Genomic DNA, 24048 nt, shown 5'->3' on the forward strand with positions numbered 1-24048 from the left:
GATCCTTCCTCTTTGTTTCCAACCTTTGCATCCCAATTGCCAGTAATTATCAATACATCTTGATTGCATGTTTGATCAATTTCAGACTGAAGAAAATTCCTCATTTTCATCATCACTGGCTTTAGTGATTGGTGCGTAAATTTGAATAATTATCGTATTTAATTGTTCTTCCTTGTAGGCGTATGGATATTATCCTATCACAGACAGAGTTGTACTTCAAGACACATCTTGAGATGCTCTTTTTGATGTTGAATATGATGCCATTCCTCTTCAATTTGTCATTCTCAGCAAACTATGTGATTGTCAGATTCAAAATGGCCAATACCAGTCCATTTTAGCTCACTAATGCTTGTTGTTAGATGCCATCGAGTCAGTCCCGACCCACAGTGACCCTGTGCACAGCAAAATGAAACACTGCCCGATCCTGGGCCAACCTCACTACTGTTGCCACACTTGAGTCTATCGATGCTGTCACTTGGCTAATCCATCTCGTTGGGAGTCTTCCTCTTTTTCTCTGACCCTCCACCTTTCCAAACATGATATCTTTCTCCAGTGACTGCTCCCTCCTGACAATATGTCCGAAGTATGAGAGATGAAATTTGGCCATCTTGGCCTCCAAGGAGCACTCTGGCTGCACTTCTTCCAAAATGGATCTATTGGTTCTTTTGGCAGCCCATGACACTTTCAATATTCTCCTCCAACACCATAACTCAAAATCATCAATTCTTCTACGGTCTTCCTTATTCACTGTCCAGCTTTCGCATGCATATGAGGTTATTGAAAATACCATGTCTTGGGTCAGGCACACCTTAGTCCTCATGCTTAGGATGTCAATATTTATGCATTCCATTTCAATTTTTACTACTTCTAATTTTCCTAGATTCATAATTCGTACAGTCCATGTTCCTATTATTAATGGATGTTTACAGCTTTTTGTCTTCATTTTGAATTGTGCCCCATCAGCAAATGAAGGTCCCAAAGGTTTTACTCCATTTGTGTTATCATGGTCAACTGTACTTTGAGGAGGCAGCTATTCCCCAGTCATATTTTGAGTGTCTTCCTACCCGAGGGACTCATATTCTGGCACTGTATCTGACAATATTCTCATGCCCTTCATTATGTTTCGATATTCAATATTCTGGTACTGACAGTGTTCCACTGCTAATCCTACCAAGTCAGATTTCTGTAAATTGTAAATTTGATCATATCCCTCCCTGAGAGAATCCTCCATCACCTAGGGCCTCCCATGCTTTGCCACGTTCATCTCTCTAGCTGCATCTGAAGTTGTTTCAGGTAGTAGGGACTACTGGGAGTTTCCTCAGTGTGTTCTGCTGTTTTAACTCCCGTGCCTTTTGTTTGTGCTGGTTGGTCCCTCTCCCGTACGTTGTCCAGCTGATTTTTACGTGTATCTGAAAACTTAGTACAAACAACACCCTTCCAAGGAGCCTTTCATAATCCCCTTGTCTAATTTGTGCCTTCCATAATCTCCTTGTCTGACTTTGATGCCTCCTCCACTGTATACTTCACTATCTCACTTGTCTGGCTTCCCAACAAGATATTTGTTCCTCTAGGACAGGAACTCTTGTAGTCATCATTATGTTCCCAGAGTCTAGCACAGTGCCTGACACTATGGACATTCATCGAAAGTGTTTGTTTAAGAGTCCTGGACAGAGCAGGAGAAAAATGTAGTTCAAAAAATCCAATTCACACACACACACACAAAGATCATCATTAATAGTCTGATAGAGACTGAAAGAACCCCTGAGACTGTGGTCCTAAGACACCCTTCTGGCCTAACATTGAAACCATTCCTGTAGACCATCTTTCAGTCAAACCGTAGACAACCCATAAAATGAACAATGACATTCAAGATGAACATGTTCCTTAGAATGATCATCCATGTGAGACTAAAAGGAAAACATTTGCCCCAAAGCAAAGATGAGAAGGCAGAAAAGAGTAGAAAATCCAGGTGAAAGGAAATAGGGACTCCGAGCAGAAATGGAGAGAATGCAGAAACATGGGGAATGCAACTACTGTTATGGAATGCGTCATCAAACGGGAAAGTAATTTTCTCTGAAATTTACATCCACCTGAAGCACAATAAGAAATTAAAAGGAACAAAGAGGTGTTTATTGAATAAATGATTGACTGGCTGACTAAATGAATGAACAAAGGAGGTGGAAATCCCTGCATGGAGATGGGGAGTCCCTGGGAGGGCTCTCTGACAGAGGTGTCTCTCTGCAGGCAGTGGAGGAACTGCTGGAGTCTTTGGACCTTGAGAAGAGCAGCTGCTGCATGGGTCTGAGCCGGGTGAGTTCCCTCAAAATAAGGACAGTTAGGTCCACCCTCTCTGGTCCCCCTTGACCAATTGATGCTCTCTCTCTCTCTCTCTCTCTTTGTCTCTCTCTCTCTCTCTCTCTCTCACACACACACACACACACCCTGTTCTCCCTGCTCAGTCAGACTTCAGAACTTCCTAGAGTCCCTTCTGAGTCTTGATCCCTAGCCCTCAGGAACTACTCCTCCTCTCAAGCTGCCCCTTCAGAGCCAGAGGCCAAGAAGGTTAATGTTGCAGCTGCAGCAAACTTGACTTCCCCTCCCACTGAATAACTGGCTTGTTCAGTGCCGGGAGCCAGTGATGTTAGGAGAAAGTGGATAGGAGGGATGGCTCTGCACTTGGACTGAGCCCTGATGTGGAGTGTTGGGTAGACAGAAGGACTGAGCTCTGGGAGAAGAGGGCTGCTGAATGAAACAGGAAAGGCAATAGGCTGAATGGTCCAAAGGGCAGAGTCTCCTTTGGTGAGTGGTCTAGCACTGACAGGTTAAAATAGAACAAGCAGGACATGATGAGACTGTGCCGCCATCACCTGCCCACAAGCCGAATTCTTCATTGGAAAGGAACGTGGTGTGTAAAAGACAGGCACGCCCGCCCCTGGGTGCCAGTCTGCTGCATCACTCCACACCAAAAGGTCAGCTAAGCGTTTCTTCTGCCAGCTGGGGAGTCCTGCTTGCCCTTCTCCCCCAAGAATAGAAGGTTTGGACGGGCGACATCCACGTATGTGCTCTAAGGGCTGAGGTGGGAGGAGAAGCAGTTGGGAGCTAGAAAGACAGTCTAGACCTGTCTACCTGTCAGCAAAGAGGGAAGGAACTTTGGGTCCCAGGAACACAAAAGGATTGTGAAATAGAAGAAGCAGCTCGCAGAAAAGGATTTAATATTAGTTGTCCGCTGTTCTCTCTGGCCCTCTCCCTGTTCTGCATTCTGAGGCGTTTTCTTGGTTTCTTCTGCCCTCTCCCTCACTGTGGATTCCTTTCCTTTTCCCGTTCTGTCTCTGTCTCTTTGTGTCATCCTATCTTTGTCTCAGCTGTCCTTGGTTTTCCCTTCTCCTGTCTGTCCTTGCAGTCCCTACTGGTCTCTATGCCTTGATTTCTGGCACTGCTTTTTGTCTTTGTTTCATTCTTTATTTTCTCTGCCTTTTGTGGTCCCATTCTCTTTCTACCTCATTTCTCTATTTCTGCCTCTGCTGTGTTGGATCCACTTTTACCTTTTTCCTCTCCCACAGCTCTCCTCCTCAGCTTTTTCTAAGCTCACGAGTGGCTAGATGGGCTTCCTCCCTGGGGCTTCCTGCAATCAAGGATTTTACTCCAGCCCCTTGGTTTCTCCTTGGAGTGGCTCACAATAGGACTTTTCCACCAGGTGTCCTGGTACTTCCTCCAAGCCAGTTCCTAGGTTCCCATGCATGTTTAGGGCAGGTGAGGGCCTGTACAGGCCAGCCCTCTGCCCACTGTCGTCTCAGGCCCTCTAGAGTCCTGAATCATCCCAGGTGCCTGGCTGAGGCAGGTAAGCCCCAGGGCCCACTGGAGCTGTGTGGCAGAGGTGGGGGTAGATTCAATGTTTGCTCTCACCTGGTTTGGAAAAGGAAGCTCAAGCCTTCTAGGCTGTGGTCCACACTGGCTGGTGAGCAAAGGTTCCCTGTGTTCCCGTCTTCACATTGCATCAGAGAAAGAGGGTATTAATTTGAGCCCACCTGAGAGTTTGAAGGTTTGGAGAGCCTCCTACTATTGTAAATTTTGGTAGGAATAGGTATTTTGGAGAGGAAATGGCCTGGAGCTTTCACTGACACTCAAAAGAACATTTAGCCACCCAAAATACAGCTGTTCAAGAGAGGTTTGAGGCTCATTGCCCAAGTCTGGCAGCAGTCTTTTCCCATTGTGTTTCTGAGCCATTCTCAGCCTCATCCTGGTACCTCACTCCTTCTAGTCAGTTAGCTATAAGTACTGACTAGGCATCATGTTTGCCTACTTCTGGATGGAGAAGCAGGGAACTTGGATATTTCCTACCCACTGTTGGAATTTCTGGCTCACACATACTGAGAAATTGAAGCCACAGGTAGGGATCAAGTCCCGAAAGAGACTGCAAGCAATTCCAGGTGTGCAGCCCTGTATTGGGATTGGGGAATGGAGGAATCATAGTCAGCTGGCTTTCCCGGGTCAGCCTCAGGGCTCTAGGCTTTTCTGGAGTCACCAGAGACACGGTTTTCTCAGCAGAAAGTCTCAGTTCTCTCCCTTCTTCATCCCTGAAGGGAGGCCTTAGGGTACTGTAAGCACATTTACATCACCGTATTTCCCAAGGAACCACATCATCATTCTTTGCTCTACACAAGGCAGGCTCTATGTACTGGGCAGGGTGGTGGTAGACCTATACCTAGGTGCCCCTTTGCCTTCTCTCAAGGATACCACAGTCTTTTTTTTCCTGATCATTTCCCCCATCTTCCTCCTCTCTTAATAGGGAAAACTTAACTGGCCCCAGCTGAGAACTCCAAAGAGGGAGAGGAAAGGCTGGGTGTGAGGCAGCCCAGCTGGCTCCTCACACCTCTGTCCTTCAGCCCCCAAACCTGTATGACAGGTCCCTTGACTGGGCCAGCCCCCACCCACCCCATTGGCTTCATCAAGAGAAGATGAAACCTGTGAGTGGGGGTGGGTGTTGGCACATGACCTGAAATGAAACCAAGTGGGAGGCTTAGGAGAAGGGGCAGGAGCGTCTCATTCCCCAGACCTCTTCCTCCCCACCTCTACCTCTGCACACTGCTTTCACACACACATACACCCCACCCCTTCCGCTTCAGCTGACCCCAGGCATCTTGATGTCAGAAGTGGTGGGCCCTGCTGTGGGAGTGGGGCATTGGCCATGCTGCGGGCAGCCACCACCAGTGTTGCTGAAGAAAGAACTCTCCCTGTTTGACCAGTGACTGTTCTATTTACTTCCTTGCCCCAGGTATCGTCCCTCTCCTTTCATCTCTCTTTGAAGTGAGATTTCTCACCTTACTCCTCCCCCTCCAAAACCTCCCAGCCCTCAGTGCTGGGCCTTCTCCGTGCTGCTTCTTCTCACCCCTCCCTTTCTCTCTTGGGCAGTTGAATTTCCAGCTTCCTACCTTTCCTCCCTTGACTTCACTGGACTGCCCTGGCCCTGTTTCCTCCCCTCACCTAGCCTGCTTCTCCACAGGTCTTTTTCCGGGCAGGCACATTGGCAAGGCTAGAGGAACAGCGGGATGAACAAACCAGCAGGAACCTGACCCTGTTTCAGGCGGCCTGCAGAGGCTACCTTGCCCGGCAGCTCTTCAAGAAGAGAAAGGTGCCTCCCACTCCCCAGCCTAGATGGGTGTAGCCGAGTTCCTGGGGTGGGGTGGGGGGCTTGGAGGAACATGCAGGGGCAGGAGGCTAGTCTTGGGGATGAGTTATCTTTATGTAGAGAAGCGGTAGGAGCAACCTAGGGACAGCATGCTTTGAGCCAGGGTGGGGAATGGCAGCTAGTTCCCTTGGTGCCAGCAAGTATCCCAGCTGGTGTCCTAGGGCGGAGTTGTGTGGCCTGGGTGGAGGACTCTAGGGGATGTGGTGGGAAGCAGGGACCAGGCAAAGGTGAGCTCTGGATCATAGGGTGCTCCATGAAGATTAAGGAGCTGTGTCAGCGACTCCTTTTCTTATTAGCAAGTCCATAAAACAGCCAACACTGCCGCCTCTTGTGTTTCAGCAAGATTAGGTTTTATAGCATATCTAGGCCAGGGTGCTGGAAATAATCAGGCAGCAAATAAAGCAGATGAAATTATTCCTAATGACAGTGGAGCGGTTAGTGCCCAGTGCAGTGCTCCCAGGGTCTGGCTCTCTGCTGTCCACTCTCTGAGGGACAAAGGGACACTGGCAGAGCAAGAGGTGGCAGGGGATGGGTTTGACTTAGGGTCAGCGGCCATGCTGCTGGTGGGGAGGATCCTTGGCTGGGCTTGGCCAGGGACAGTGGTCCTGAGCCCAGAGGGATTGAGAGTCCTGCGGCACGCTGCCCACCCCACTGCAGATCCAGGACCTGGCCATTCGCTGTGTGCAGAAGAACATCAAAAAGAACAAAGGGGTGAAGGACTGGCCCTGGTGGAAGCTCTTTACCACCGTGAGGCCCCTCATTGAAGTACAGCTGTCAGAGGAGCAGATTCGGAACAAAGACGTACGAACAGCCTGGGACAGGGATGTCACTGGGAAGGAAGGGACTGTCGTGCATCCATGTGTGCAAGAGACTTGCTGGCTTGTCGTGGGTTCCCAAGTGCTGCTTTGTTGAGTCCAAAAAGCTGGTCTCCTGGAACTGTGCCCATCACATAGAAAACATCCCTGTGGGGTGCTGGCTGAGCCTCTCAGGCCCCTCGGCATGTAGGGAAGGAGCCCCTGGGAGGCAGTGGGCTCTTCTGCTGGGGACATGCTTCCTCCTTGTGGCCTTGTCTGAGCTTTACCCTGACAGTGCAGATTGGGCTCCACAACTGTGGGGACAATTAGGCCCCAGCTCTGATTCACTTTATCCTCCTTACTCTGCCCTAGGAGGAGATCCAGCAACTGCGGAGCAAGCTTGAAAAGGTGGAGAAGGAGCGGAATGAACTACGACTCAACAGTGACCGCTTAGAGTCCCGGGTGAGTGATTCCTGGCACCAGGCAGCCTGGCTGACCCCTGCAGGGTGGCTGGACCCACTAAGGTCTCTCCCACACCCCACCACCTGCTCCCCCACAACGTCAGGTGTTCTGGCTGAAGTGTGATGAGTTCTTCAGCTGGTGGTAGACTCCCTCCCTCCCCCACCCCCAGATCTCAGAACTGACATCGGAGCTGACTGATGAACGTAACACGGGAGAGTCCGCCTCCCAGCTGCTGGACGCAGAGACAGCGGAGAGGCTCCGAGCTGAGAAGGAAATGAAGGAGCTGCAGGTGAGGACAGGGCAAGGGGAAGGACAGCCGTGCTAGTGAGCTGCCACAACTTGGTGGCATCTGCTCCCCCACCTGAAGGCAGGTGCAGCTCCCTGTCTGCCTTGGGTAAGCATGTACTAGGGTCTATGTGGTTCATAGGTCAGGTAGTACTGAGTGAGGTGGAATGGTACCCTGAGTGCTCCATAGTTGGCTCATAACCATTTCTTCTGCAGACCCAGTATGATGCACTGAAGAAACAAATGGAGGTGATGGAAATGGAGGTGATGGAGGCCCGTCTTATCCGGGCAGCTGAAATCAACGGGGAAATGGACGATGATGATGCAGGTGGGCCTGAAGCAGAAGCCCAGCAGTGTCCCTGCTCCGGGCCTGTCTCTCCTCTGTCAGTCTGCTATAAAAAGTGAAATATAGACATGAGGAAATAGAGGGACCAGTAAATGCAGGGGATTCCTCATGTCCTGATAATGACACTGTCTGAGGACTGGGGTCCTGGCAGTCCCTAGGGAGAAGACAGTCTTCTCCAGCCTCAGGAGAAGCCATCATTCCAGACAGGTCTCTGAGACCCTGTGTCTGAAGAAGGGCCTCTCCCACAGCTGCCCACCTCTGCCCTTCTCCGAGCCTCTCAGCACCTCAGCCCTCCCTTGTCTGCCCCCAACCCCACAGGTGGCGAGTGGCGCCTGAAGTATGAGCGAGCCGTGAGGGAGGTGGACTTCACCAAGAAGCGGCTCCAGCAGGAGTTTGAGGACAAACTAGAAGTGGAGCAGCAGAATAAGAGGCAGCTGGAGAGGCGGGTGAGTCCAGAGGAAGGAGCTGAGCCCTATGCTGCCAGTGGCTGGGGATACAGGCCAATAGTCCTCAAAGGAAGAGGGGCAGATTGGTGAGCTCTCGGTGAGCAAAGGACAACCAGGAATCAACGATTGTGAGAGCGTCTAATTCCCTATATGATCCTGGTTTCATCCCTTATCCCTGGGTCTGTCCCCTCACTCACTCACCTCCTCACCTTCTCCACCAATACTTCCGGGGCCTCTCAAGGACGAGGACTGCTGAGCCTACCCCTTATCCCCTCTCCTAGCTCGGGGACCTGCAGGCAGACAGTGATGAGAGCCAGCGGGCTCTGCAGCAGCTCAAGAAGAAATGCCAGCGACTGACGGCTGAGCTGCAGGACACCAAGCTGCACCTGGAGGGCCAGCAGGTCCGCAACCATGAGCTGGAGAAGAAGCAAAGGAGGTGGGTGGGCCCCTACCTGGGGCTCCTCCGAGGACCTCAGCACTTCCTAGAGCAGCCTGCCCCTCTCCAGGGAGGTAAAACAGGAGGACCTGAGTTTGGTCTACATGGTTACTTGTCCTGCAATGTGAATTGGTCTCACTCCTGACCCATAGGGAGGACTCTGTCATATTCCCACTGAAGGCCATCTCAGGCCTCTATGCTCATGTGTGCTCCTATTCCCATGGAAACCCCAGTGTGTGCCTGCCATCCCTGCCCTGGGCCCAGTAAGGACAGGCATCAGCCATGCCCCATGCAGTAGCCCCTCTACCACCGTTTCCCTGCCCTTGCCCCGACCCGCTCCCCATCTCTCACTTGCCTCAGCTACACAAACTCTCTTGACTAATGTCATTAAACTACCGTGCCACTTCCATTTCATTATGGTAATGACACAAAGGAGGGGGGGCAGCCCTCACAGGAGAAAATCCAATCTAAATTAATTTCCCTGACTGGGGATGGAAATGGGGCGCCTTTATTAGCAGCACTGAGGAACCCACACACCCTGGGAGCAGTAGGGTGCCCCAGGGAGTGGGAGCAGAGTCCATTTCCCCTCGGCAGGGGAAGGGCTTCACCGCAGAGGCACCAGTTGTCATTGTGAAGTGGCCTTCCCAGCCCACAACACTCAGAGTGGAACCCTTCCAGTGACCCTGGATTACCCTAAGCCCCCTGCTCATGCGCCATCTTCCTAGCTACCATTGCGTCCAGGAGAGTGGAAAGGATCCAAGAGTTTTATTCTCCCGGTTCCCTCACCCTCACCCAGCATGGTGACTATCCGCCCCCCTAGTTCTTATCTTTACCCCATTCTACCCTCTAACTGAAAAGCTGCCACCCTAAGTGGAAACCCCTCCTGAGCACCCGTGGCAGTAACAGCATGGCCTACTTACTGTGTTGCCGCACTCCCCGCTGGGCAACTTATTAAGTTTCAGCTGCCCGGAGTTTTCTGACTACTTTTTTTTTAATGTGGGGTGGGGAGTTGGGGAAAATGTTCAATTTTCCACAGGAACCTGATTATCTATTCAGGGAAGGTGTTAAGAGGAATTTCAGCAATTTGCTCCTTATTTAGAATCACTGGGCGGGAAATGGAAGGTTGGGAAGTGCAAGAGTGAAGAGAAAGGCCAACCATGTGCCTGTTGAAGCTCCCACCAGCAGGACGTGGTGGGAATGCCAGCTCCAAGTCCAATTGTGGGGTACCTGGTGGTGACACGGGAGCTGCAGTGGGGAGGGGGACCCCTGGCCAAAGGCTGCCCAGATATGGTGGCAGGAGCCAGCAGTGTCACTTAAAGTTGCCAAATTGAACTGTGTCAAATGGCTAGACAAAACGGGAGCACCCATTTTGATGTTCACTCTGCCCTTGCCCTCATCCCTCATCTTTGGAACACGTAGAGACTTTTAACTACTGAGGATAGGGTCTACCTGTCCCTTACTAGGAAGCAGTTGTGGTCCCTTTTATGCCCATTTGGTAAAAGGGCTCCTTGGACCCACTTGATGGAATGCACCCCCATCCCAAACCTGTTGTTTAACTTGGCCTTGGTGGCCTCACCAGTACCCCTTAGTGTTGCCCCCACCTCACTACTGGACCCAAGTTAGGGCTGCAGGGGGCTTCTTCTCAGCATGCATGCCATCCATGTCTCTGGTGTCATTTCATTGGTAGTCTCGGGGGGCTACCAAACCCAGACTCATCCATTACCTAATGGAGCCCCCATGGCTGTGCTCCCTCACAGGTTTGATGGGGAGCTCTCACAGGCACATGAGGAAGCCCAGCGGGAGAAGCTGCAGCGGGAGAAGCTGCAGCGGGAGAAGGACATGCTGCTCGCAGAGGCTTTCAGCCTGAAGCAACAACTGGAGGTAGGTGGGGCTACCCATAGTTTGCACCCCATCTTCTTCACAGGCTTGTGGGCCAGTCTCACCTTCTCTTTTGCTCCAGGAAAAAGACATGGACATTGCGGGATTCACCCAGAAGGTTGTCTCACTGGAAGCTGAGCTTCAGGACATTTCTTCTCAAGAGTCCAAGGATGAAGCCTCTCTAGCCAAGGTCAAGAAGCAGCTTCGGGATCTGGAGGCCAAGGTCAAAGATCAGGAAGAAGAGCTGGACGAGCAGGCGGGGACCATCCAGATGCTGGAGCAGGTGCTAGGGGCTTAACCAAGAGAGGGATGCGGAGCAGCAGGGGGCGTACCATCCCAGAGTTAACCCAGGGTGTGGATCACAGGAGGGCAAAACCCCACATTCACTCGTTCATTTGTTCGCTTACTCAAAAAAATATTGTCAGTCACCTGATCTGTGCCAGACATAGTGTGGGGACAGTTAAGTTTTTATGGAACTTTCCATAGCAACAAACTGTAACTGAGTGTGAGTAGTGAGGGGCTCAGGATACACAGCAGCCTCCTTTCCTCTTCTGGGCCTTGGGACCACACACCCACCCAGCCCGACTGTGTCAGTTCAGAGAGCTAGAGCCTGGAAGCCCAGTGAAAAAGTTACCGGGTCGCCCTCACTCCTGTAGGTCTGTCCCAGACGCCTAGTGTGAGTGTTCTGTTTCTCGGGTAGAGCCAGCTGCCACAGGAGCAAGATGGGAGCAAAGGGAACTGGTTGGCAAAGATGTTCTCTGTTCCTGAGCCTGGGGGAGCTGCCCGTCAGTGGGTAGGGGGCTAGATATAGTCCTTACTCCCAACCACTTCCAGGCCAAGCTACGTCTAGAGATGGAAATGGAACGGGTGAGGCAGACCCATACCAAGGAGATGGAGAGTCGGGATGAGGAGGTGGAGGAAGCCCGGCAGTCATGTCAAAAGAAGGTAAGGCACCTGGGCCCTTAGCTAGCCAGTATAAACACCTGTTCTCCATCACTGCTTTCAAATCAGGGCTTTTCTGGTTTTTAACCCCATAGCCACATGGTCTTCCATTACCATTCTGGACCATGAATCTCCTCTTAGAAGCCTGCTATTGGCTAGAATATGTTCCTTTAGAGAAGCATAGACCCTTGAGGCCCTAATGCTCCTTGATTTTTACACCAGATGGCAGCCCACCTCATGCCCACCTGTATGCTCTGCTGTTGCCTGTGGTCAGCTGATCTGGCTCAACAGGGCTCTGCCCCACTCTGGAGCAAGGTCTCCTACCCTGGCTTGAGAGGCCACTGTGTATGGGCTGCCTTTCCAGGCTTCTTTGAAGCTCTGGGCACTTTACATTCCAGATCTAAAGCCTCTGTGACCATCCCTACTCAGCTCTGTCCCACTGCTTTCCCTGGGTTGGGGACCCAGAAGGAAAGGGGACTGTCTGGTGCTGGATGTTAAAGGGCCTGATGGCTTTCTGTCTCCGTGGTACTCCAGCTAAAACAGATGGAAGTGCAGCTGGAGGAGGAATATGAGGACAAGCAGAAGGTGCTTCGTGAGAAGCGGGAGCTGGAGAGCAAGCTCACTGCACTCAGCGACCAGGTGAGCAGGGCCTCTTTCTACTGGCTGGGGCCTGCCAGCAGCCTGCCCCATCTGGCCTCAGGGATGAGAATCTTCAGGACAGAAAGTTAGGGACCGGGGACTGGGCTCTGTACGGGCCATTGCCATCACATGTGGAACAGGGGCCATGACCATACATTGGCACTCCCCGAGTTTTTCTCATTGCTGGAATGTGAGCCAGGCCCTTCCACTGTCATTGCTCTGAGAGAGTGAGGGTAGGGGTGAGGTATGAGCATAGGGAAGACAGGAGGAGCCACTGTGGCAGAGTCCAGACTACCAACTTCTGGTGTCCACCCAGGTGAACCAGCGGGACTTTGAGTCAGAGAAACGGCTCCGGAAAGACCTGAAGCGCACTAAGGCCCTGCTGGCAGATGCCCAGATCATGCTGGACCACCTGAAGAACAATGCCCCCAGCAAGAGGGAGATCGCCCAGCTGAAGAACCAGGTATCTTTGAAGAGAGAAACTGCTGTCCACAACAGCAGCGAAGCTTGTTTCCTCAGCTCTCTCTCACCTCCTCTTGCCCCTTTGAATGGTTCTCAAGTCTTTGTAAGGAGGGTGTCAGGAAGGGGGTTGAAGCCACAGCCCTGTCACAGTGGGAGGTGCATGTACAAACAGCCCTGGGGTCTGAGTAAGCAGAGGAGCAGAAGAACGCCTGGGATCTTCCGCCCCTTTGAGCACCCCTGCACAGTCTTCCTGCCCCAGAGAATGGCTGACATGTCTCCCTGGGGCTGGGGTGGCTCTGTGTCCAGCTGGAGGAGTCAGAGTTCACCTGTGCAGCAGCCGTGAAGGCGCGGAAAGCAATGGAGGTGGAGATCGAAGACCTGCACCTGCAGATCGATGACATCGCCAAAGCCAAGACAGCGGTGAGGCCCCAGGGTGTGCAGGGCAGGGTGTCAGAGGCTGCAGGAAAACAGCATGACAGCAGTGACAGAGACCCTCCCCACTTAGAACAATAGGCCTAGGAGAGGGGCAAGCCAGGAAGAGGGAGCCAGCAAGGGCCCATCTCCTTGTTTAACCACCTGCCTCTCAGAGCTTGGCCGCAGGCCCCAACACCATAAATAAAGGCAGCTAATGTGGTTGAGGGAAGTAAACAGGTGCCTCGAGATTAGCAGAAGCACCGATAAGAGGATGGGATGGCTCTGCTTCCCTCCCTATCCCCTGCCCAGCCCACTGACAAGCCCAAGCGGCAGCTAATTAGAGCTCTTATTTAATGCCTCCCTTTTAATTCCCCACCTCTCCTACGGCCCATCCATCGGCAGAGAAGTCATTACTGGGATGCGGCCACCAGTACCTCCTTGGGCAGGGGAGGCTAGGGTTGGCTGTTGCTTCCTCGGCCCTATAGCTAAGTCATCCAGCCGCCGAGAGATGCCAATCTCACAGGCTTGATTTATCCCTGTGACATTTGTGCTTCTCGGCAGTTTTCAGGTGAGTAATTCAAATTCCTTAATTGTGTTAAAAAAGGCTGTTATAAAATTACCATTTTATTTAAATCCAAGTTAATAAATTTCTTGGCGGAGGCTTCCCTAGCTCCCTACAGCCCGGTAACAAGATGGATGGGGCAGAGAAGGCGCCAGCGCAGTCATTTTGGTTTGGAATTACAGGCTAATAGATTCATTCATTTCCTGAAGCTGCTGTTGGCTGTCTCTTCCCCTCCCCACTGGAGTGAACTGGCTGTGGGGGCTGCAGGGCCAAAGAGTAAGCTGTCCCAAGGGAAAGGAGACCTCAAGCCAGAAGAGCTTCACAGATTTGAGGGACACTTCCTTAGGGCCTGAAGGGGGCAGAATACTTGCAGGTTAGGGTCTAAACTGATAGTACCAGGATGATGGGTCATTTGTTCTGGGCAGACCTTTTCTGCCTTCTCATTAGCCTCCAAAGAACTGCCAGAAAGCAACTGTCATGTAGCCCAGAAGCCTAGGGTCTGCCTGTGCTACAAAGACAGCCCTTTCCCTTATCTCCTGGGACCAGCACAGATCCCTCAGTGTCATTGGTTCTGCGACCTGCCCCAGGCCCATCATTGTCCCTCACATAGCTGGGTCAGCCTTTCTGGAGGTGACATGGGGGAACTTTGGACTTGCCTGATGCCCTCTGATCTGTCTTTGCCTCCGCCCAGCTGGAGGAGCAGCTGAGCCGCCTTCAGCGTGAGAAAAATGAGATCCAAAACCGCCTGGAAGAGGATCAGGAAGACATGAATGAGCTGATGAAGAAGCACAAAGCAGCCGTAGCTCAGGTAATCTGCTCAGAAGAGCCCCACCATAGACACTGGCCTTCTGGTGCTCCTCATGAGTCCTAGGGCAGCCACTGCTTTGGGGACGTTGCAGTGTGGGTGTCCCTGTGAACCGGCCTCAGTGTGGAGATAGAGTGAGCTAGGTTTGGTATTTATGGGGAATCCTGCTGATAACACTGCTCCTTTCCTAGGCCTCCCGGGATCTGGCTCAGATGAATGATCTCCAAGCTCAGATGGAAGAAGCCAACAAGGAGAAACAAGAACTACAGGAGAAGGTGGGGACCAGGTCTTCGTTGGTAGACCGAGGGTACTGTGGTCACAATGTACGTGGAGACCTTAATTAGAGATAAACCCCCAAGCTCATATTATAGAAAGTGCTGCTCTCTGCCATCAGCAATCCAGAGAGCCGTGTAAACTAGCGGAGAGAGCTAGGCTTGCAGCCATATCACCATAGCAGACATTTTGGCTTCAGCTGCCTCATTTCACATTTCTATTCCCTCTCTGGTCCTTAGCTTTCTCCTTTCTCTCCGAAGGGCGAGATCAATGCCAAGCTCTGGGGCAGGTGGGAGATGCCTCTGGCTCAGGGCCCCATCCTTCCACTCTCCCCTGTATATCTCTCCCTGCCTTGGCCTTTTGGTCACCATGGTGATATTGCCTGCCCCAGGCTCTGCCCCCTCCCTTTCTGAGCTCAAGTCTTTCTTCTCTTCCCCACCCCCAGCTGCAAGCCCTCCAGAGCCAGGTGGAGTTCCTGGAGCAGTCCATGGTGGATAAGTCCCTGGTAAGCAGGCAGGAAGCTAAGATTCGGGAGCTGGAAACACGCCTGGAGTTTGAAAGGACCCAAGTAAAGCGGCTTGAGGTGGGTACACACTTTGCCTGGTCCACAGCAAGTAAGGCAGAGGTGCCTTGCAGCTGGAGTCATACACACTCCACAACACCCCCGCCCTGGGCTACTCAGAGGCCTTTTGACCAGCCCAGGAGGAACCAAGTGGTGGATCTGCTTGCTGCAAACTGCCAGGCCAGCTGACAGGGCTTGTGCCTTCTCTCCCGCCCTGCCTGGCCTGCTCTCTGGGCACCACAGAGCCTGCCTGCTTTACATTCTGTTTCCGTGCTTGCTTTCTGCCAAGGGACCAGAGCAGCTTAGCTTTTCATCTTCATATTTTCCTCCACTACCAGCTCCCCCCGCTGCTGTCCCCCTCACTGCTCTCTGGCAGGGTCATAAATATGCAGCGGATGGCGCCACTTCTGTGAGGGTTGAAGTCTGTTCTCTCATCTCACTGCGCTCTCTTTCTCTCCCCTTCCACTTACATTCCCTTCTTTCCAGCCTTCCTGTCTCTGCTTTCGCTTTGTCTCCTTTCCTTTTTCTCTGCTATTGCCCTTTTCCTTTTTCCATCCTTTTGTTTCTTCTCTCCTGCCTCAATCTTACTCTACCTTCTTACCCACTTCCCATTTCTTTCTTGTTCCCCGTCTCTCCTCTCTTTGTCATTCTCGTTCCTGCACACACTCTTTTTGTTCACCTCTTTTCTCCTCTGTCTTCCTATACCTTTCCTTCCTCCTGGTGGCACAGTGGTTAAAGTACTCAACTGTTAACCAAAAGGTCCATAGCTCGAACTGATCACCAACTGCTCCAAAGAAGAAAGATGTGGCAGTCTGTTTCCATAAAGATTTACAGCCCTATGGAGCAGTTCTGCTTTGTCCTGTAAGGTCACTATGAGCCTGAATCAACTCAGTGAAAAAGCAGTTGTTTGGTTTTGGCTTTGGTTTTCCTTCTGACAGTAATCTCCATACTGTAAATTCAGTTCTTTCTGTTCCAATCTCCCAAAGCCAGCATGCCACTCCAGGCTCTGCCCTCTCTGTCAGAGCGGGTAGGAAGAGAGAAGGCTCCTGGGTAGTTTACACTCATTTACTGACCTAAATGTTGGTGGCTTGAACCTACCCAGAAAAATCATGCAAGGAAGGCTTAATGATCTGCTTTTGTGAAGATTACAGCCAAGAGACAAACAGAATTATTTCTCTGGGTTTATAACCCTTATTTATGAGTTTTCCTTTTCAAGAATCGAAGCACTGTCAGCTTGAGGACGATGTTTGTAGGTGTGGTTGCCTAGGAATACCCCAGCCACCTCTCCCTCAACCCCTCACCCCATAGAGCAGGCTCTAGGGTGGGATGGAAGCAAGGTAACCTGTAGGGCTGGCAATAGACATCCAGAGGGTAGTGATGATTTTGACATAGGAAGATAATATGGCTGAACCTCCCAAGACAGGATCACAGCCCTCAGGAGACCTAGAAGGAGTTAGAGAGACATAACAGTATTGACCGTTAACTAAGCACTTACTGTTTATCAGGCAATGTAACATACTTTACATTTATTGGTTCATTTTCTGCCCCCTACAGCCCCAGGACAGAAGATTAAGTAGGTTACCTAAGGTCACCAGGCTGTCAAGAGGCAGAAGAGACCATTAGTCTAGTGGGTGCCGGGCGCACCTGTAAGACTTGTGTCTTTTCTCTTGGGGACCAGTCACTTTCCTCAATCAATTCTACTCTTCAGCTTTCCTTCTGCTCACAAAGGCAGTATTGTGGTTTAGAATCCTAGAATGTTAAACACAAACAATCCTTTTTGTTGTTGTTTTTTAGAGATCACAGAACCTAGGTCTGTTATTTGCAGAACTTAGAGGCTGAGGGAGTATGGGGGACCCCACAGCCAGTCAGTGGTAGAACCTGAAGCCATGTGCTTCCTCTCACACTCAGCCTCTCTCTCCTGGTCATTTCTTCTTTTTCCACATCTTTCTGTCTCTCTTCTGGGGGAGGAGATACTCATTAGGATTAGAAGAATGGCTTTCTACTTGGATTCTGATGACTGTTGGGTCTCCTTCTGATCCAGAAACTCTCAGTAAAGTCGTTTACTTCTGGACACAAGATCTAACTTTTGGGTCATCTCGTTCTGAGTCTCTCAAGGAAGCTCTGCTGACTGCCATCCAGACTCTACCCAGAACACTTCCCTCATTCTTGGCAATAATAATGATGATGCCAAACCAAACCTGCTGCCATTGAGTCAATTCCAACTCATGATGACCTCATGTGTTGCTGAGCACCATAGGGTTTGTCGTGGGTGTAAGCTTTATGAAAATAGATCACTTTCTTCTATGGTATCACTGGTTGGGTTTGAACCACCAACTCTTTGATTAGTTGTTGTGGTGGTAGTGGTGGTTATTAAAGTGCCGTGGAGTTGGTTCCGACTCGCAGCTAACCTGTATAGGGTCTCCGAGGAGCAACTGGTGCATTTGAACCATAAACCTTGTGGTCAGTTGTTGTTAAGTGCTGTTGAGTCATTTCCAACCCATAGTGACCCCTGTATTGACTTTCTGAAGAGCTACTGCTGAGCTTGAACCACTGACCTTGTGGTTCAAACTGACTTCAGTTCATTGCATTAACCCACAGCACTACATGCAGTCAGTATTCCAGTGCTTATCCTATAGAACTCCAGAATGATGATAGTAGTACTAATAGTGGTGGTGTGCCTTGGAGTTGGTTCTGACACATAGTGACCCTGTATAGGGATTCTGAGGCTGTAAACCTTTACGGAAGTAGAAAGCCTCATCTTTCTCCCATGGAACGTCTGGTAGTTTCAAACTGCTGACCTTGAGTTAGCAGCCCAACTCATAACCACTACGCTACCAGAGGTCCTTATAATAATGTTGTTGTTAAGTACCATGGAGTTGGTTCTGACTCACAGTGACCCTGCACAGGGTTTCTGAAGCTGGAAATCTTTACGTGAGCACAAAGCCTCATCTTTCTCCCGTGCAACACCTGGTGGTTTTGAACTGCCGACCTTGAGGATAGCAGCCCGATTCGTAACCACTATGCTATCCTTAATAATAATGATAGTACCTTCCATTGTCCAAAATGCCTTCACATACGTATTTTATTCAGTCCTCAAATGACTACTGAGTGGTTGTTTAAGTGCCATCAAGTCGGGTTTCTGAGGTGCAGCTGGTGGGTTTGAACTGCTGACCTTGTGGTTAGAAATCCAGTGCTGATCCCACAGTGCCACACCATGAGTAGGAGGTAGTATTCTCCCAGTTTACAGAAAAGCAAAGGCAAGCTCCGAAGGCTTTAGTTGCTTATCCACACAACCAGTGTGTAGTAGAGCCCAGTCCTCCTGACTCTAGAACTCTGATTGGCCTACTTGTTGCATCTTTCTTCTCCACTCACCTGTGCAGAGCCTGGCAAGTCGGCTCAAGGAAAACATGGAGAAGTTGACTGAGGAGCGAGATCAGCGTATTGCTGCTGAGAACCGGGAGAAGGAGCAGAACAAGAGACTCCAGCGGCAGCTCCGGGACACCAAGGAGGAGATGGGCGAGCTCGCCAGAAAGGAGGCGGAGGCAAGCCGCAAGAAGCATGAACTGGTAATGCCCCTCCACCACAATGGGACCCTAAGCTGGAAGCTCTCTAGTGGCTAGTGAATGCAAACCTCAGCCCCTGGGCTGGTGGAGGGCAGGTAGTAAAGAAACCTCAGTTTAGATCATAGGAAAAGGGAGAAATATGTGAAGGACAGCACCTTCAGGGCAGGCAGGGAGCCAGGGTAGTACCTGGGTCACTATCAGGTGAGGCCAGGTACCAATGTTGTTGTTGTTGTTGTTAAGTGCCATCGAGTCGGGTCCGACCCATAGCGACCCTGTACAGGGTTTCCGAGGGTGTAAATCTTTACGGGAGTAGAAAGCCTCATCTTTCTCCCGCGGAGCGGCTGGTAGTTTCGAACCGCTGACCTTAAGGTTCGCAGCCCGATTCGTAACCACTACGCTACCAGAGCTCCTTTCCCAGAGCAAAACAACAGCTCTCCTGGCTTGTAGCAACAACCACGTAGAACCTCTATGGGCTGGGAGACATGAAGTCGACTTTGGGGAAGCTGGAGGAGAAACTAGCCCTCTCACACACTGGACTGCCTACTTTTCCCCCTTAGGAGATGGATCTGGAAAGTCTAGAGGCTGCTAACCAGAGCCTGCAGGCCGATCTAAAGTTGGCCTTCAAGCGTATTGGGGACCTGCAGGCAGCCATTGAGGACGAGATGGAAAGTGATGAGAATGAGGACCTCATCAACAGGTGAGGGAACTGGTCTCTCTGGCAGCAGTGGCCACTACAGAGGCCAGCAGCTGCAAACTTTGTCTCCCTGTCACCAAGACACTGGCCCACCCTCCCCCTTGCTGCCACACCCCACCATGGGCCCCACCACGCTGCAGTTCAGTGTTGCCGCGGTAAGACACCCTCCCTTCCCTGAGGACTTGGCTATCCAGCCCTTCGCCTGTTCAAAATGAGTTATTCTCCCGTTTAGCTGCATTTCTGATGGCGGCTGCCCCACTCTGGGGAGAACAGAGATTTAAAGGCTGCGGTGCCTTGTTACCATGCCAGAGATTTTCTCTCATAAAACCCACCCAGGGAATGGGTTAGTAGAGAGTGGAGATTTGTAGTCCTAGGCTGAGGAAGAAATCAAGAGGCTGGCAGACTGGTAGTTCAGGAATAGGGTCAGGTCCTGGAGAAGCTCCCAAGGTAGCCCTGAAGATCTCCCTTCTTCCCAATCAGGGTCAGGGCCTCATCCTCAGGCAGGATCCCAACATCCCAGGGAGGCCCACTCCTTTGGGGCAGCCTGTCTGAGGACAGTACTCTCACTCATCCCTGGTTCCCAGCTGAGGGTCCACCTGGTTTGCCCCATTGATATTTCTGTTTGCTTCTTCTGGCCCCAACATTTTCTTTCTGTTTCCAGTTTGCAGGACATGGTGACAAAGTATCAGAAAAGAAAGAATAAACTGTGAGGACTAGAGTCCATGTACTCTCTGCCTCTCCTCTGGGTGTCTAACCACCCCTAACATTGGGCTCACACCCAGGCCCCTGCTGCATGCTGCATGTGAACACGCAGCCCACACCCTCCCCCAGCTAGTCTCTACTGCTAACACTGCTCACTGACTGTGCAAAGGGAGGCGGGGAATGGCTGGGTCTGGCGTCAGAGGCAGAGGGCAGGCAATGTGGGGTGCCCCCTCCCAAAGGCTCAGGCTGACCCTAACACCTCTAGTGAGCAGGATGGGGTGGTGGGCACTCCATCAGAAAGGAAACCTCAACCTCATTCTGTGGTACCAGCAGCCTCACTTTCCTGAGTTTCAGCCCCCTTCACTCTCAGAAACCTCTCTGACCTCTTTTTCTGGGGAAAAATCTATTTGGGCTGGATTTGTCCGTACCCTTGGCTCCTCGGGAACCTGAGTTGCCTGAGAGGAGCGGGTATGTTCATTGTTAAGGTCTGCCACCTTCGTTTGGCAGACTAGGATAGAAGGTGAGGGGCATCTAATAGTTACTTGTTTGGAGAAAGCATTCAGGCAGCTAATCACGGGCTGCTCTGCTGTAGCAGAGGAAGGGAGGCAGCCAGATGTGTTTACTTTCCTCCCTGTGGGCACCTTGGGCAAAGGGAGGCCCCAGGCACATGTGTTGGTGCTATCTGTCAGGTGGCAGGAAGCCCCAGCAAATCCATCCCTCAGATCTTTTTCTTTCTGGGTGAGAGCTGGACAGTGGATGCAGATGCACAGGCCCAGGGTGGATCAGGCAATTGTGTGTCCAGTTGGACAGTCTGTTGTTGGAGGTTGTGTTTTCAGTGTGGCAGTGGGTTTCCTCCCCGACTCCCTCTTGCCCGGCAGGCCTCCTCCCCTGGCCAGAATGGGCTGGCGGCAGTGCAAAGGACTCCGTGAGAGCTAATGATAAATGTAATAGTGTGTAACAGTGATAGAGGGCCGCTGGAGCCTGGTTGTCACACACAATTAATATCCCCTGCCGTTCTGTCTCCGTTTGTTTGTTCCCCCGTGATTCGGCTCCCAGTTAACTAATAGCACATGAGCCTGGACATAAATTGTATTTGACGCGAGGTTTAATTCCGACCATTTAAAATTTCAACTGCCCCCTGAGCCTGCCTGCCCCTGGAGTTTGTTTACGGGACTGATTATTTAAGGAAAAGAACCCAAACATTGCCTAGATGCTTGAAACTAAAGGGAAGGCGAGGGCAGTCAGTTCAGCTTCTCAACCCATCCTCTGCTCTACTCAGAATGTAAGGAGGAGAATTCGTATTCTGGGCCCATGACCATCAGTCCCCTGTGTGTTCCAGCCCTGCCATCCTTGGGCTGTAGGAGCTTCGAGGGCTGATAAAATGCGCATTTAAGATCATATTCTAAACCATTGCTAGACACACACATGCACGGTCCGTGCGCACACACGCAAGCACACACACACACACACCAGCTTGCACTCACGCAGGCGCACGGGGTTCCCACTGATGGAAGGAGGTGCTGTGTCGCTTTTGCAGCAGCGCTGGGCCCCAGCTCCAAGTTATCGAGCGAGCGTGCTAAGGCAGGCAGAAAAATAATATTTCGATTTACTTAGAGATACAGTTGTTATTGCCATAACCTTAATGAAAGCAGTAAACAGCGCAGTATTAAGGGAGATTTATACAGAAACGCTTTTAACATGTAGACATAGATTTTGCGATGCATACAGCACCTCCTTTATAAAGGCAATCAATATGGTTATGAACAGCGGTGATAAATTACAGGCTCTGGAGCTAGAGAGGGAGGTTTTTTGCATGGGTGTATAAATCAGGTGGTATTGGCGTTCCGAGGGGCCCATGCACCACAGTAAATCTGCCAGGCTCACAGTGGTATCACTAGGGGAGGTGTGGGGGGTGTCGACCGCACCAAGTGACACTGTCAGAAGGCGTGACACCAAAATGACTGTAAAATTTCTGTGCAGTTCCAGCAGAAATTTATTCTTTTTTTTTTTTTTTAATAAAAAATCCCTGTACACAATAAAACATTTAAAAAAAAAAAAAAACCTGTAAATTATAACAACGAAAACATTTTTCACAAGCCTGGTTTATATGGCTATGCTATATACTCTATATACTCTGTGCTAATTTACTTTTTGAACCTTCTAATGCGCTCCAGTCAGAGCTGTCATTATGACCCAATTACAATGGCGCTTTGAATCACATGGTTTCATCAGCATGAGCTACTGTAATTTAAAGGTGTAATTTTAATTTTGCTAGTTTATGCCCACTACTATTGCCATTACCTTCAGTGATATATGGAAATTGCAATTTATGAATAATATTAGTACAAAAAACATTACTAAGAATTCTGCATGGTCTAGTAAGAAATGAGATCTATGGTGGCAGGAAGGGTGGGGGGAAGGATAGTGACACTATGAGTTACCATACTGGGTATCCCAGTGACACCACTGCAAGCTTGGACAGGCACAGGACTCGCATTAGCAACTTCAGGGCTGGTAAACTTCTGTTTACCAAGTACATCAGACAGTCCCGTCTTTCTTATAATTCTGTATTTGATGAGAGCCCATAAAATATGACTATTCCCCTCCCCACAAGGTAGATTCTCTCAGGGTCCCCAAAACAGTCTGGTGGTTTCCTGTGTATGTGAGTGTGTGTGTATGCACCTCTGTGGCTATTTATTCAAGAACATAATTCAGGAACAGGGCCGCTCCCGTTGACACAGATGAAAGGAAATTTATATCAAGGAGAAATCCTAGCATAACCCTAGCAGAGGTTTGTGATAAGCAGACATTTCGCAAAATCTAGACTCATTCATGTGCAGAAGCAGTCTCAGAGTTTCAGTTGCTTCATGAGGCGGTCCTCATGACTCCTCTGAGCTTTCTTACAAGTGAAGAGACCTTGGGCCAGCTTGGCCAGAAGAAACATTATGGTGCAAGGGGTAAAGCCTGCCAGAGGGAGGGGAGGGAAACTTAAGAGAGACAGAACCCTTGTTCCAAACTTTCTGGAGCAACCTGAATCCTAAAGCTATTGCCAGTGCCTTGGGAAGTATGGAGTTTCCCTCTCCTTTTCCTTTCCTGTGTGTTAAGGGCCAGGGAAGCCACACAGTAGGTCTGGGATGTAGCCCGGTGCCTAGGGTGGTGTTGCCATCAATTAAGAAGAGACCTCCAGTTTCAAATTAATTTGAAGTCACATAGGCTGCCCCATGGCCAGTGGCCCAGCTCTGACAATAGAGACATAGAAAATGACTGCAGCTATCGCCACATTTCCTGGGAGTGGACAGATACGAAATAGCAGGGTAGACCTCAGAGAGTAACTGAAAGACCAAGATCATCTTTTTAACCAAGAGCCATTTAGTTCTAATTGATGAATGGATAGTATTCCTGTCATTCTCTTTGGATTGGTCAACTGAATAGCTACCTGTCATGGATAACTGAGATGGGAGATGCCTTCATGTTCTGCTGGGTCTTCCTAATATAGCTGGCTATATACAGGGTCTTTATGAATGGTGTGCTCCAGCTAACCTCTCTTGTTCTCCCTAACTCAACTGTGTGCATGTCCCCCCATGCCTTACCTCTGCCCTCACTTCTCTCCCTCCTGGCCTTGCCTACCTGTCTGCTCTTCCTCTCTACAGTGAAGGGGACTCAGATGTGGACTCGGAGCTGGAGGACAGGGTCGATGGGGTCAAGTCGTGGTTGTCAAAAAACAAAGGACCTTCTAAGGCAGCTTCTGATGATGGCAGCTTGAAGAGTTCCAGGTGAGCGTGTGGTAATAAACTGGTAGGAAAACCCACATTGTGCTACCTGGGGTGGATGAGCAGTGCCTTGATCCCAAAGACGACACCTGATGTCTGTGTGAGGGGTCCTAGGACACTGCTGGCATGTGGAATGAGCTCAGGAGGAGGTCGAGTGTCTTCTTAGGGCCTGTATCTCCCTATTGTTCCCTGGTAATGTTTTCCTATTAGATTCAGGGCTTTGGTTTGATATAAGTTTAGCTATATCCACATTTATTCATTCTAGAAATATCTTTGAACCACCTGATAGTTTAAGGCCTTGGAATCAAGACTGGGGTGTGGCACAGG

General features: G+C 50.6%; 1 protein-coding gene across 2 annotated transcripts in view; it reads left to right on the forward strand.

Moving 5' to 3' along the window:
- MYO18A (myosin XVIIIA) overlaps window positions 1-24048 on the forward strand; it is a 103651-nt gene that overhangs the window by 72387 nt on the left and 7216 nt on the right. Inside the window, exons 20-40 of one of the 2 annotated variants that reach the window (XM_006874187.1) lie at window positions 2245-2310; window positions 5501-5629; window positions 6344-6487; window positions 6853-6942; window positions 7112-7231; window positions 7444-7555; window positions 7892-8019; window positions 8301-8455; window positions 10213-10336; window positions 10416-10616; window positions 11168-11278; window positions 11810-11914; window positions 12231-12377; window positions 12683-12796; window positions 14044-14160; window positions 14349-14432; window positions 14876-15013; window positions 18373-18558; window positions 19113-19252; window positions 19911-19955; window positions 23602-23724. In XM_006874187.1, the coding sequence (XP_006874249.1) occupies window positions 2245-2310; window positions 5501-5629; window positions 6344-6487; window positions 6853-6942; window positions 7112-7231; window positions 7444-7555; window positions 7892-8019; window positions 8301-8455; window positions 10213-10336; window positions 10416-10616; window positions 11168-11278; window positions 11810-11914; window positions 12231-12377; window positions 12683-12796; window positions 14044-14160; window positions 14349-14432; window positions 14876-15013; window positions 18373-18558; window positions 19113-19252; window positions 19911-19955; window positions 23602-23724 (2579 nt within the window). The remainder of the gene's footprint in view (window positions 1-2244; window positions 2311-5500; window positions 5630-6343; window positions 6488-6852; window positions 6943-7111; window positions 7232-7443; window positions 7556-7891; window positions 8020-8300; window positions 8456-10212; window positions 10337-10415; window positions 10617-11167; window positions 11279-11809; window positions 11915-12230; window positions 12378-12682; window positions 12797-14043; window positions 14161-14348; window positions 14433-14875; window positions 15014-18372; window positions 18559-19112; window positions 19253-19910; window positions 19956-23601; window positions 23725-24048) is intronic. The other variant, XM_006874188.1, reaches the window with a different exon arrangement.

This window comes from Chrysochloris asiatica, unplaced genomic scaffold (genome assembly GCF_000296735.1).
Source record: "Chrysochloris asiatica unplaced genomic scaffold, ChrAsi1.0 scaffold00266, whole genome shotgun sequence".
NCBI classification, from domain to species: Eukaryota; Metazoa; Chordata; class Mammalia; order Afrosoricida; family Chrysochloridae; genus Chrysochloris; species Chrysochloris asiatica.